Source organism: Rattus norvegicus, chromosome 16 (genome assembly GCF_021556685.1).
Source record: "Rattus norvegicus strain SHRSP/BbbUtx chromosome 16, alternate assembly SHRSP_T2T, whole genome shotgun sequence".
Classification (NCBI taxonomy): domain Eukaryota; kingdom Metazoa; phylum Chordata; class Mammalia; order Rodentia; family Muridae; genus Rattus; species Rattus norvegicus.
This window is the reverse complement of record NC_141549.1, coordinates 38,876,139-38,889,050: the sequence shown is the minus strand read 5'-3', so window position 1 is coordinate 38,889,050 and position 12,912 is coordinate 38,876,139. Positions and strand designations below refer to the sequence as shown.

Genomic DNA, 12,912 nt, shown 5'->3' with positions numbered 1-12,912 from the left:
CAGGTGTGGTGGGTGGCACGCCTGTAAGCTCAGCACTCAAGAGTCACAGAGAGGAGGACCAGCACTCAAGCCATCCATCGTCAGCATTCAGACCAGCGTGAGATACATAAGATCCTGTCTTAAAACCAACAAAGTCCAATGGAAAACAGATCTCAGACAGGTTTTTTAACGGCTGCACCAAATGTACATTTTCCATGTGAACAGGCTGCAGATGACAAAGAATTGTAGTACAATATAATATATTCTAGGAGAAAGAAATATTCACTCACAAATGCATAGTTTTTCATGGCAGCAGTGGTAAAGAAATACAATTTCTTAATTGACTGAATCTTACCAGGTTTTAACATGTTTGTGTAACAGACTATGAACTACAAACCTAAAACAATTAGGATGCACTTGGGGTTCTCTCTTGCCATGTCCTATACCTGCACATTCTCACAGGCAGCTGCAAACCCTCACCTGCCTGAGCACTTCAGCGTACTGATGGTCTACTTCCGCCCCAGAGTTAGATGCTGCACTGTTCGCCAGACAGTAGATCCCAATGCACACGTACATGAGGGGCTGGAGAGATGACTCAGGAGTTAAGAGCACTAGCTGCTTTCACAAGGACAGAAGTTCAAGTCTTAGCACCCAATCTGTATGCTCACATCTGCCTGCAGCTCCAGCTTCGGGGGATCCGATACTCTCTTATGTCCCCAAGGGCAACCCCATATACCTGTGTCCACGCATGCACAGAATCACACACACATATAAAAATAAAAAACCTTCTTAAAATGTATATGAAAGGGGTTGGGGATTTAGCTCAGTGGTAGAGTGCTTGCCTAGCAAGTGCAAGGCCCTGGTTCGGTCCCCAGCTCCGAAAAAAAGATAAGAAAAAAAAATGAAAAATGTATATGAAATATGTACCTCAAACTCAATAGGTTTTTTTATAATGTAGACTGTAACTAAATAATGCTGGACCAAGACTTTTCAGAGTACTCCAAGCACAGGTCTTAGGATTATTTTTATAATATGTAACTGCACCTTTCTAGTCTGTGCTTAAAAAAAGCTACTTAGCCTAGGTACAAAGAGGCTGTATTGATATCGTCACCCAAGGGCGAAAGGGCTAATTTTAGCTCACAATCCCAGGGCACAGTCCATGATAGTAGAGAAATCCAGGCAACAGGAACTTAACACGGTCTCATCACAGCCACAGTCGGAAGCAAAGAGGATGAGTGAATGAATGCCTCTCTCCACTCTCACACAAATCAGGAGCCAAACCCACGGATAACATGGCCCAATTTCAGGCTGGGTCCTTCCCACATCAATTAATACCAGTGTTTCTCAACCTTTCTAACGCTGTGACCCTTAAATACAGTTCCTTATACTGTAGTGACTCCCAACCATATATCTCATTGCTTCTTCATAACTGTAATTTGCTACTGTTATGAACCATAAATCAATATCTGATATGTGGGATATCTGATTTGGAATCCCTGTGGGGATTGAGACTCACAGGTTGAGAATTGCTGATTAAGACACCTAAGATAACGCCTGAAACAAATGCATATGTCAATCTAATCTCATTGACAAAACCATCATAGGTGGTTTCCCTGCGAGTGACTGTTTGATCCCAAGCTCTCGTGTAAGGCACAGACATAGTGCGTGTACACACATGTAAACCTTACAGCATATGATAAAGTGATTTCCTAAAAGAAGGGCTGGAGAGACTGCTCAGTAGTTAAGAACACATGCTGTTCTTGCAGAGGACCAGAGTTCAGTTCGCAGCACATAGCCACTTGTAACTCCATTTCCGGGGGATCTGCTCTCTTCTTCTGGCCTCTAGGGAACTAAACACGCACAAGTGTACATAAACAAAATCCTGCATGTTCGCACGCGTGCAGGTGCACACACACACACCCCTTAAAAAATTCTACAGATGCTGAAATTACATCTAAGTCAAACAATTATTAACTATGTAAGCTTGCTATTAAAGAGAGTATCATACCTCTTGTGGCTAAATGTATCCTGAAACCAAAAGAATCAATAAAAATTAAAAGATGAAAAAAAAAAGATTAGAGCACCTATTCTCTTGCAGAATGGTTCCCAGCAATGTGTGATTTAATTTTAATTTGCCAGTTTTTTAAAAAAAATCTTGGTAATAACAAATTCCAATTGCATTGCTTAGAAGCCCATCAGCAGCCTCGTTGGTATTGATGTAGTACTGCAGTTAATTGTGCCTTCTAGATTTGAGAAGCAGGGCTACTCTGTAGCAATCCCATAAACCTAATTAGATAACGCAAAGTTAATTTTTTCCCCCAAGTCTCAGGGTGCTGGTTCTCAGATTCGGTGAACTGAAGCAGGTTTCCCTGGTGGCATGTCAAATGCTTCTCCGGGTGATGCTCCAATGAAGGCTGGGGAGCTCGAGGGGAATGTATAATGGGGCAGGAAGAAGAACATTTCTCATTTCAAATAGTCAGGATTCTTAGCAAATGGAGTAACTGCAAGTTAGCTCTTCCTCCTTCTAAGGGGCTTAGGAAGCCCTGGGTAGTTGCTGTTCAAGTTCTCTGTTGCTCTCAAGGCTCACAGGACTAAATTAGAATGAAACGGTAAATCTCGTCTTGAAAACCAGAATGTTCTATTAAAATTCCCCTCACCCCCAAAACCAGACTGCTGAAATGCCAAGCCCAGTTTTTCAATTCTGCTCCCCCACCTCTAAATGTACAAACAGATATGATACTTGGCCTGATATTCTTGGCATCAAATTTCTTTTCCAACTTAAACATTAAAATGACTTTTTAGACAGCTTTAAAAATCATAGTTCTTGATTGAAAAGCACAAAACGCCTAATTTATTCTCATAATTTTTAGTCTATGAATTATCACGTTATCACAACTACAGATACACATCAACTTAGAATGCACATGCATGTCTATACACAGACAATCGTTTACAGGGGGAGGTAGACTCTTTACTGGAGACAACCATTGTGTCCCTCTACAATTGTACGTAGAAGCTTTCTAGCAATACTCCAGCTCCTCCATGTATTTCCTGGAATGAACTTCTCAGCACTTCAGCTTCTTCATGTGAGCCAGGTTTTAAGTCTCGCTGTTTACTGAGATTTGCTAAAGATGTTACACAGCCCCTCCCTCTCTTGACTGAAACACTACAGGGCGCTTCCCTGGGAGGTAGTGTTTCCACCACCACTGCCATGTTTTGCTGATCCAGCCTGTGTCAATACTGTGGCTTGTGAGTCTGCTGATGGCCCTTATGTTATCTTTTCCGTGCTTCTCTAAGAGCACTACTCGCACTACTCGGCTGTAGTCGTGAAGACATCAGCATCCTCTTTTCATTCCATCAAGCACTCGTCCTCCTCTTAAGCAGTTCTACTCCTGTAATGTCACCCTGGTTTCAGTCTCTGGGCCCCTCTCCTGGGTAAGGCGCATCCTAGCCTATAGAGATGATAATCTCCCACTAGCATTTAGCCTGCACTCTGCTTCCAGATTTTTCCTTATCTCCCAGCTCTAACCGTACCTATCATTCCGTCTTTCAAGGCTCATTTCTGTAGACTCTCCAGGACTGGCTGTGGTCTTTCATGTTTTTGCACACTTTGTTCCTGCGTCCTTGTCATGGTATATCCAACTCATCCCCTTTAAAAAAAAAAAAGCACCGTGCAGCTCCAATTCATCTAGATGCTGGTTCTCTGAGATCCCACAAGCCCTAGTGGGGTCGGCTAATATAGTTCTTATCTTGGCCACTGCAGCTGTTGACATCTGGCTGGCACATCTGTCTGGGGTGTGTGTGTGCCATTCTATTTATCTAAAGCCACAGCTAGTAACTGAGATAGTCATCTGTTTATCCTGCAACCCAGGACACTCTAAAGGGAAAGGGTAATAATGGCTGAAGGACAAAGGATAGAAAGTGAAACAATCACTTTAGTAACAGAGCACTCGACCTACACTGCAGGCAAGGGCTCTGGCTACATCTCTAAGTTCATCAAGTTCTATACTCTTTTCAAGGGAGACACTCGAGATACACTGACCTTTCTATTTCTCAGAACACTCCAGCTTCACTTCAGACTTGAGGAGTTTGCACTTCTTGTTCCCTCTACCTGGAACACACACACTTCAGATTCACAAGGCAGGCTTAAAGTCATTCCTCGGCCTTCAGCTCTCGAGTCTTCCTGGCCATTCATCCCAAAGGATCCTCTGCGTTCATTCACCCTATCCGGTATTGCATGGAGTTTGTCTGAAACTCTATTGTTTGCAGATCACCTTTTCCATATACACCATCTGAGCATGTTAAAATCGGAGGTGAAGGGTAAGTGTTGAAGTTTGAATGTAGAGCGTCCCCATGTATCAGGGGCTTGGCTAGCACCAGAGCAACCGAACGACTGGGGGTTGAATGAATCCAAGGGCTCAGAGGATGAATTCCCTGCCAAATACATATGATGTCAATAATTGGAGGTGATAAGAGGTAGGATGTAGGACCTAGATAGAGAAGCAGGGCAGTGGGTCATGCCCTTCAGGACCGACCGTATCTTGCCCTGACACTTCCTGTACTGTCATCCATCCACCCGCTGCTTCCTTGACAGCAGTGTGAGTTAGTCTCCTCCACCTGTTTTCCCTCCCATGACACTGAAGCACTGACACTGTGAGTCAAAACCAATCCCTCTTCCTTGTTTAGCTTAGGTATTCTGTCAGTGATGAAAATGCTGTGATCCTAACTCTCAAGTTAGCACAGTTGAGAGTAGACACTGCTGCTTGCTAAGGGAACAATTCTGAATGAAGGGCTCGCTGCAGCAGCTTCGTCGACAGAGCTGGGTTAGATCAAACTGGCATTCAAAGGTTGTCACAACTAACGCAGCATATAGAATATCCATGCCTGATCCATAGTAAGAATCCAATACACGTTAGCCACGGTTGTTACTGCTTAATACTGTATAGCACGGCCAACGCCTAGAGCAAGAGAAAGCATTTAGTAGACGTTTAGTAAATATTTGAAATACCCGTAGAGTAAGAGTTGATAAGTAAATGTCACCGTCTCTTCAATCTCAAAAGCCTCCACAGCTACCCGAGATGTTAAATCAATAAAACCCCGCCCAGCTCCATAGCCCTTCATTCAATTCCCTTCAAAATGTGTTCAGAACTCTCTTCTCCAATCATAATCCGCCACTCCTCACCAATAAAAGATGGTATGCTTTTGTCAGTGTCTGTTTCGTTAGAACGTTCTTTCTTGCCCCTCTACTTGATCTAATCCCATTGTCATCCTACAACTATTTAAATGCCATGCTTTTTGTTTTCCCTCTCAACTTTCACCTAACCTAGAACAGCTCCTTAAAGATCTTTTTGTAGCTGCTACATAGTTGCACAGCTCTTCTCCTTAGAACAGGCCTAACATCCTTGACGTTTCAATGTCTCCACAGTACAGCCCAGGGGTACGCAGGAAGGCCTCAATTCAATACATCATTTTGAACAAATGGAAGTTGGAGGTAGGGAGATGTTAAGAGGCCTAGTTAATCTCTCTCTCTCTCTCTCTCTCTCTCTCTCTCTCTCTCTCTCTGTGTGTGTGTGTGGATGTGTCTTACACATCCACACACACACACACACACACACACACACACACACAAATTTACTACTATGTGGCTATCAGGCCAAGCCTTTAAAACGTCTTTACTATGTCACAGTTTACTACCTTCTCTGTTGTATACCATCTCTAACTCCTACGGCAATGAATAACATTTAACAAACACTCAAAACTGGAAGAGACAACTGCTGGATGGGTATCATGTTTACTATATTGCAACAAGAGACGAGGGGTGTGGACAGAGAGGTATTAAGATTGACATATGAGAAAAACCAGTTGGCAGAGAAAAACTGGAAACTCTTCCACACCTGAGCTACGAGGCAACAGGCAGCATGTGGGAGAGAAGCCCACACATAACACACATGCTTAGGAGAAGGTGTGTGCTGTGCAGAGAAGGTAACAGTCAGAACTTACGTGGGGCAGAGCTTCTGCATGTTTGTGTCCCAGCTCATCAGCTCATTCCAATCTCCAGGAGTGCCTTTTTTCTTTCCAATAAACTTCTCATGTCTATCTTTACTTGTGTGTCCCTGATTCAATTCAAAGTCCCAGAATATAATACCTGGACACCCTTCATACTCCCATCCCCACCCCCAACGGCATTGGCTCCCAATTCTTCCTAACATAATCTGTCAACATTAGCAGACATTCCACTTTTTTACCTTTCCCCTTTTGTACCACATATACATACACTTACATACATACACATACACATATATAAATGTGTGTATGTATATACACAGATTTTATATATATATATATATATATATATATATATATATATATATATATATCTGTGACCTTCATCAACTGCACACTAGAAATCTAGATGCTTTATTTTGCGACTTTCCTTTGTCAGATTACATATTCGTTCTGTTCTCAAGGAGTAAGAATTAGCATTCAAAATCTGAACAAAGACAATTACCTACTTTCTACTTTGAAGCTGAATGATCATAATTTCCCTGCACTCAGCTAGTCACATTCTGCTGACCAACTAATTTTTTCCCTTTATGTATAACTACTAAGTTAGAATTTGCAAACAGTTGCTCACCAATTGAAAAATTGCTTCCCATTCCCCTGCATTCCTTTCTCTTTCTCCAATTCACTACAGCCTGAGGCTGCACCCCGACCCCTCTCTTATCTCCCATTCCACACGGCTGGCCTACCAAAGTAGAGATCCAAGGCCAATCGCTCGCTGCTCAACTGTTCTCACTCCTTTGCTGACACGTACGCACTCCACACATGGCAGTTTTTAAGCCTTCTCCACCAGGGTCTAACAAGAACAGTTTGTGCTGGTTAGGTTTTTTGTTTGTCAACTTGAACCTCAATTGAGAAAATACCTCCACCAGGCCGGCCTGTGGGAACATTTATGGGGGTGTTTTCTAGATTGATGATTAATGTGGTGTGGGAGCCGGAGTGCCAGTCCACAGTGAACAGCGCTGCTCCTGATCCTAGGAAGCAGGGGAGCCTGGAGAGCAAGCCGGTACGCAGCCTTTCTCCAACATTCTACTTCACTCTCTGCCTCCAGGTTCTTGCCTTCCCTTCCCTCACGAATGGAGTCTACAACGTGTATCAAGTTTAAGCTGAAACACAAATATTTTGGGGCCTGGTTTCTAACAAAGAAACGAAAAAACAAAGTAGGGCACGGCCTTGAGATGCCCTCCTGTTGTTTGCTCATGGCGTGGCTTTGCTTCTTTAGTTTCTTTTTCTGCCAGATAGGAGAACATGGACTTGTACTTGGTATCCTCTGAGCAGCCTCTATAAAGCCTAAGTGGGAAAGGAAGGAGCATCTGAAAGCAGGGTGATACCCAGCCTGACTAAGACCACTCAATAGAGAACCTTCCCACAGAATCAACACATACAGCAATTTGGGGGGGATCTACTAAATAAATGCTTGGTCTTACAGAGGGACCACTACAAAGGCAGCACATCACTTTATGTTATTTAACCAAAAACGAACTTGACCAGTATCTTCTGTAAATTCAGCACCAAGGAGAGAGAGACAGACAGACAGAGACAGAGAGATGGGCTATGATCAGGGAACAAGAATTCTGCCTCTGAAGTACTCAGTGTTCTGAAGGTTTAAAAAAGGGGGGCCTCTCTCTCTCTCTCTCTCTCTCTCTCTCTCTCTCTCTCTCTCTCACACACACACACACACACACACACACACACACACACACACACACACACAGAGGCTGTTAATCTGTAAACTCAGATGTTTTAGAATTAATAACCTGGGGTTTCTATTCCCATGTGGGACCTGGTAAGTGGAAGCTTGAAAGTGGCTAAGAAAACAAAGATTTGGGGGTTGGGGATTTAGCTCAGTGGTAGAGCGCTTGCCCTGGGTTAGGTCCTCAGCTCCGGCGGGGCGGGGGGGGGGATTTTCTAAGGCCTGTGGCCCGTGTAGCTGGGTGAGGGTCACTGAAGGCTCTTGGTAAGTAATGGTTTCACACAAAGCATCTACAAGTCTCTCGGTGAAGAACTCAACCTCACTGTGCTAAAATGCCCTGGAACTTGACAAGTCGGTCTGTGCACCAATGCCCAACCAAGCTGGACCCCTCTCATCTTCCCACCATGCTTATCCCGTAAAACCTCTTGCAGAGCATTAGTGGCTGAGTTATTGAGAATGCCCTGAACTTAGGTGCCTTGGTATCTGCACAGAAAATCAATTCGCACACACGTTTCCCCAATACTGCACATCTGAACAGATGCTCTAAAGCAAAGGCCTGTCAACATTTCCACTACAAACCTTTCTCTTCTGAGTTTATGACTTAGCATGAAAACAGTCAGGGGAAACACCTGGGGAATATGGTGTCTCTCTGGAAGACACCAGTTTTACTTAATAAGTGATGACCTCAAACTGTCCATTACAAATATGGATACTCATAAACTGCAAACAGAATGCACAGCTTTGTCTTCTCAGCTTGTCCTAGCGCTAACAATGATTCTACACTTCTTCACATCTCCTCCATGCCCACCTTCCCAATCTTGGGGCCTTTACATCTCTGGTTGCACTAGAATTTACATCATCTCAAAACCATCTGGCCAATGTCATGTGTGACCCAAACTGTTACTATGGGACACCTGTCACCTATTCTACAAACCAATGCACGCATGCATACTTCCTTGCAGGGAGCTACAATGATCTTTCCTGAAACATGAATGTCATTCATGCTTACATTCCTCAATGGCTTCCTACACTTAAGATGTAAACTCTTAGTGCGGTCCACAGACCTAGCCTGTCTGTAGTATCATTCTGTTTAGTATCACCCTCTGTGGTGGTTTAAATATGCTTGGCCCAAGGAGCAGCACTATTCAGAGGTGTGGCCTTGTTGGAGGAAGTACGACACTGTGGGCACAGATTTTAAGACCCTCATCCTAGCTGCCCAGAAGCCAGTCTTCTCCTAGAGACCTTCAAAAGAAGATGTAGAACTCAGCTCCTTCCCCCTGCACCATGCCTGCCTGGATGCTGCCATACTCCCACTTTGATGATAATGGACAGAACCTCTGAACCTGTAAGGCAGTCCCAATTAAACGTTGTCCTTATAAGAGTTACCTTGGTCATGATGTCTCTTCACAGCAGTGAAACCCTAGCTAAGACACTCTCTGTGTTTCCATACATTGACCTTGCAGTTTCTCACCTCGTCCTTGCTACTTCAGGTCTCAGACCCTTTGCACCTGCTGCTCCTCTCAGGTCTGCTCTGTCTCACACCCACTTCAACAACTACTCCTGTTCAAACCTTTAAATTTCAGCTCAAAAGTCAGTTATTTAAATAAGATTTGCATACTCAAACCTCTCCATTTTCTTACCTCCCAAGGTTTTCCTTCAGAACACAAGTGTATTCATGTGTTTCTTTCATAGCACAATTGTATTTGTATATTTGCAAAGGTTTGATAACATGTGTTTTTCTCACCAGGTTGCAAGACCTGTGAAACTAAAGCAAGAAGTGTTTCCTTAAATAGTCAGCACTGTACCTAGTATACAGCAGCCATTCACAAATGCTGGATTGTATCAACAAAAATGATCGTGTAATAGAGTTATGGACATAGCTCCGTTGACAACATGCTTGCTAACCATGCAAAAGATTCCCTGGCACACTTCCAGCATGGTGATACATGACTATAATACCTGCACTCAAAGAGGTAGAGGCAGAAGGATCGGGTTCAAGGTCATCTTCAGCTACATACAGAAATCAAGACCAGCCTGGGCAACAAGACATCCTTTCTCCAAAACAAAAACAAAACATAAAACCAAAGTCAGATTGAAATGGTAAGGTCATTTAAAATATCATTCACCCCAGAGAAACACCAAGTGGCTCAGAAGAGAGAATTTTGGCTTCACCCCACTGCTCTACAAAATTAAAGCAAAGACATTTTCAAAGTACTCTTTAGTTCCAGTAATAACAACAGTTCAAGACACAAGTGGCCCTGGCTAGACAGAGCCACAGGCATATCCGGTAGGAGGGGCATAACTTTCATTTGATAAGGTGGATTGTTCTGGCCTAGCTCAGGCCTTCTGGAGGGATCAAAAGAGACCACATATAGTCCCACATCCAAGAAAGAGAAGCGACCACAACAGAAAAGTACCACAAGGTAGAGGAAAAACCCAGGACTTGGGGACTCAGCATCTGAATCTTCCCTAACTCTCCCCCCAGCACTGGGTCTCAAGAACCTTCAGGTTCCCTTTGATCAGAGGGAAGAAACAGCCCCTGATGAACACTCTTGTGACATCTGACACCTTAAATTGCTTTAGTTTACTATTTGCTCGTAAGTTATTAATGTCTTCTGATACGTAAGCATTCTTTTTAATACTGTGCTGGTAAATCTTGGAAAATCTTTGTCTATCTTGGGCAAATTATAGAAAATGACGTTATACCAGGTCCATTGACAAACTTATCAAATAAATTGGACAAGAAATTAAGCTATGTCCACTTGATAGACTATAGTTTATTACATGTCAACACTAATAAACTACCTGGAAAGATATTATGATGCACCCCAGTTCTTTTTCCAGTTTTTTGAGACTAGAGTCTCATATAGCCCTAACTGTCCTTGAATTTAACTATGACTTTCTTCAACTGGGATTACAGGCAGGCTCCACTTTGCTAGGTCCAATCATGGCTTCAAAAGGTTAAGAAGTACAGGACATTTAAAACTAACTAGTTTTGGCAGGTTTTCAATTTCCTTCTCAGAAAAATGGGGCTTAGGGTTTCCAACATCATATAATGCTTTTACATAAAAGAGCATTTGATGACTTGAAAAAAATCAATTTCAATATTCATCTCATCAAATCAGTTTAAGAGCAAAAAATGTATTCAAAAAAATTCACTCCAAACACAGTGAAAAGGAAAAATTGTTTCAATTTAGACAATTAAGGTTGGACTCCAATTCAGTAAAGCCAGCCTCAGGTACTGCAATTTACAGATTAAGTTGTGTCGTAAGCCTTATTCTTGGAAGGTCATCACAAGCCTTTGCCCCCTCAACTTCTTGACGCTAACTTTCCAAAAGTAAAGTTGGCGTGATCGTGATCGTGATCGTGTAGATGCAACTCTGATTTTGCAAAAGGCACTTTCTTAGAGATTCCTCCCACGGCTACCCAGATCCTGTGTCCGGAACTCCTAGTGTCTTCCACTCCCTTCTAAGTCTAACCTGGACTCGAGCCTGTGGGCTTGGAGGGCTCAGAGGATGAGGAACTCGAGGCGGGTGTAACGGTTCGCCATGCTGAGGGTGGGGGCTGGGGGTCAAGCTGGGGAAGTAGGAGCGGAGCAGTTCGCGCCGCCAACTGCCCGGTGAGCGTAGCACAGTGGCCGGATCCCGGTAACTAAAGTTCCGAGCAGCCTGACTAAACCCTCAAAGCCAGGCACTGTCAAGGCTAACGCCAAGCGCCGAGGGCGGCAGACGGATGCGTCCCAGCGGAGCGCGCCTCTCGGCGTCAAGCTGATGGAGCAGGCAGCGAGGGGCGGCCAGGAGCCGGCACAAGTTAGGTCCTCGGCTGGAGCAGCTCAGCTAGGGCCCGGGAAGGGCGGACAGCTCTCGATCCGCAGGACGAGGCAGCGTAGTGGGCGGGCGGGCGGACGGGATCCCCAGCGTCCGGGTGCGGGGACGCCGATGCGGGTGGGGACGCGTCTCTCACCCTGTCCGGGAATCGAAGGGACAGGGATGCGGGGCGAGGCCTCTGCAACACGTCGCACCCGGCTCCTGGCCACGGGAGTTGCGGGGAGGCGGCGCCGTGGGCTGGAGCCCGAGGCGAGCAGGCTGGGGGCGCCCCCCCGGCGAGCACCCGGACTGGGCGGGACCACAGGAGAGGCTGGACCGCAGGGCCTGCTCCACCGGACCACAGCGGCGGCGCCGGCATCTCGCCTCCTTCAGGCCTGCACGCGCCACAGGCCGCAGTTCGGACCAACCCCGCGCCCGCCCGCCGCTAGCGCGGGGGTCGCAGCTCCGAGTGGGACATCGACCAGCCTCGGCTCCCCGGAGCCGACTCTGTCCCGCGATTGCGCCCCGGTAGTCGCGGCGTTTGAGCGGCCGCCTAGCCGCCTGGTCGCCGCCGCGGCGGCAGCGGCAGCGGCAGCAGCAGCAGTAGCGCGGGTGACGGCGCTGAACCCGGGGCGGGGACGCGCGGGAGGAAGGGGCGGCCAGGGGGCGGGCCGGCAGCGGCCGAGGGGTACCCGCGGCGTAGGGCTAGGCGCCCCCGATCGGCCGGCGCCGGGCCAGCGCCACCTGCGGAGCTGCGGCGCCCACGCGGCCGCGACCCCGCCGCCCCTCGCTCCCGCCACACACGCGCGCGCAAACAAAACAAGTTGCAGGTCGCCGCTGCCGGAGGGGGCCAGGCGGGTCACTCACCCTCATCCTGCTCAGTGGGCTCGGGTCGTCGGGTCGCGAGGACAGGGAAGACCAGAGGACCACGAGCCCCAGGAAGCTTCCCACCACCAGCAAACTGCGTAAGATGAACCCGATCTTCAGCCTCATCTTCCTCCGGCGGCGAGAGACACACAGCCGGGCGCAGCCGCCGCCACCGCTCTCCCCTCCCTCCTTCCTCCTCCCCCGGCCCTCCTCCTCCTCCTCCTTTTCCCCCCTCCCGGATCACTACGCCCGCCGCCCTCCCCACCGCCTGCCCTCTCCAGCTCCAGATCCGGAACTCCCCTCGGCTTTACCTTCCCCTGGCTCGCCCCTCCGCCCCCTCCCTGCGCCTGCCTCTGCGCTGCGCTGCCGCACCCCCCTCCCCTCCGGCGGCCTCCGCAGAGCTCCGACCGGCCGGAGTGTGTAGCTCCCTAGGCTTCCTTTCTCTCTACCTGCCCGCTCTAGCTCCGCAGTCCCCCCTCTCTCCACCCGCGACCCCGAGAACCCCCC

General features: G+C 46.9%; 2 protein-coding genes and 1 long non-coding RNA gene across 10 annotated transcripts in view; all 3 read right to left on the bottom strand.

Moving 5' to 3' along the window:
* The window catches only part of Galnt7 (polypeptide N-acetylgalactosaminyltransferase 7), a 124,292-nt gene extending 111,709 nt beyond the window's left edge, over positions 1-12,583 (bottom strand). For 6 of the 9 annotated variants that reach the window (XR_015639380.1, XM_087588035.1, XM_087588030.1 and 3 more), the window contains exon 1: positions 12,406-12,556. Coding sequence is in view for 2 of the 9 variants with exons in the window: in XM_087588030.1 (XP_087444156.1) it covers positions 12,406-12,531 (126 nt within the window). In the remaining 7 variants the exon portion in view is untranslated. 9 annotated transcript variants of the gene reach the window in all.
* Positions 1-12,912, bottom strand: part of Erich1 (glutamate-rich 1) — a gene marked incomplete at its 5' end in the record, with an annotated part of 52,793,804 nt that overhangs the window by 44,775,313 nt on the left and 8,005,579 nt on the right.
* LOC148000527 (uncharacterized) lies at positions 2,812-6,671 on the bottom strand. The gene is made up of 4 exons (XR_015639814.1): positions 6,614-6,671; positions 5,980-6,092; positions 4,022-4,413; positions 2,812-3,629 (listed from the first exon to the last, which is right to left on the bottom strand). It is a non-coding gene; the product is annotated as an uncharacterized LOC148000527 (long non-coding RNA).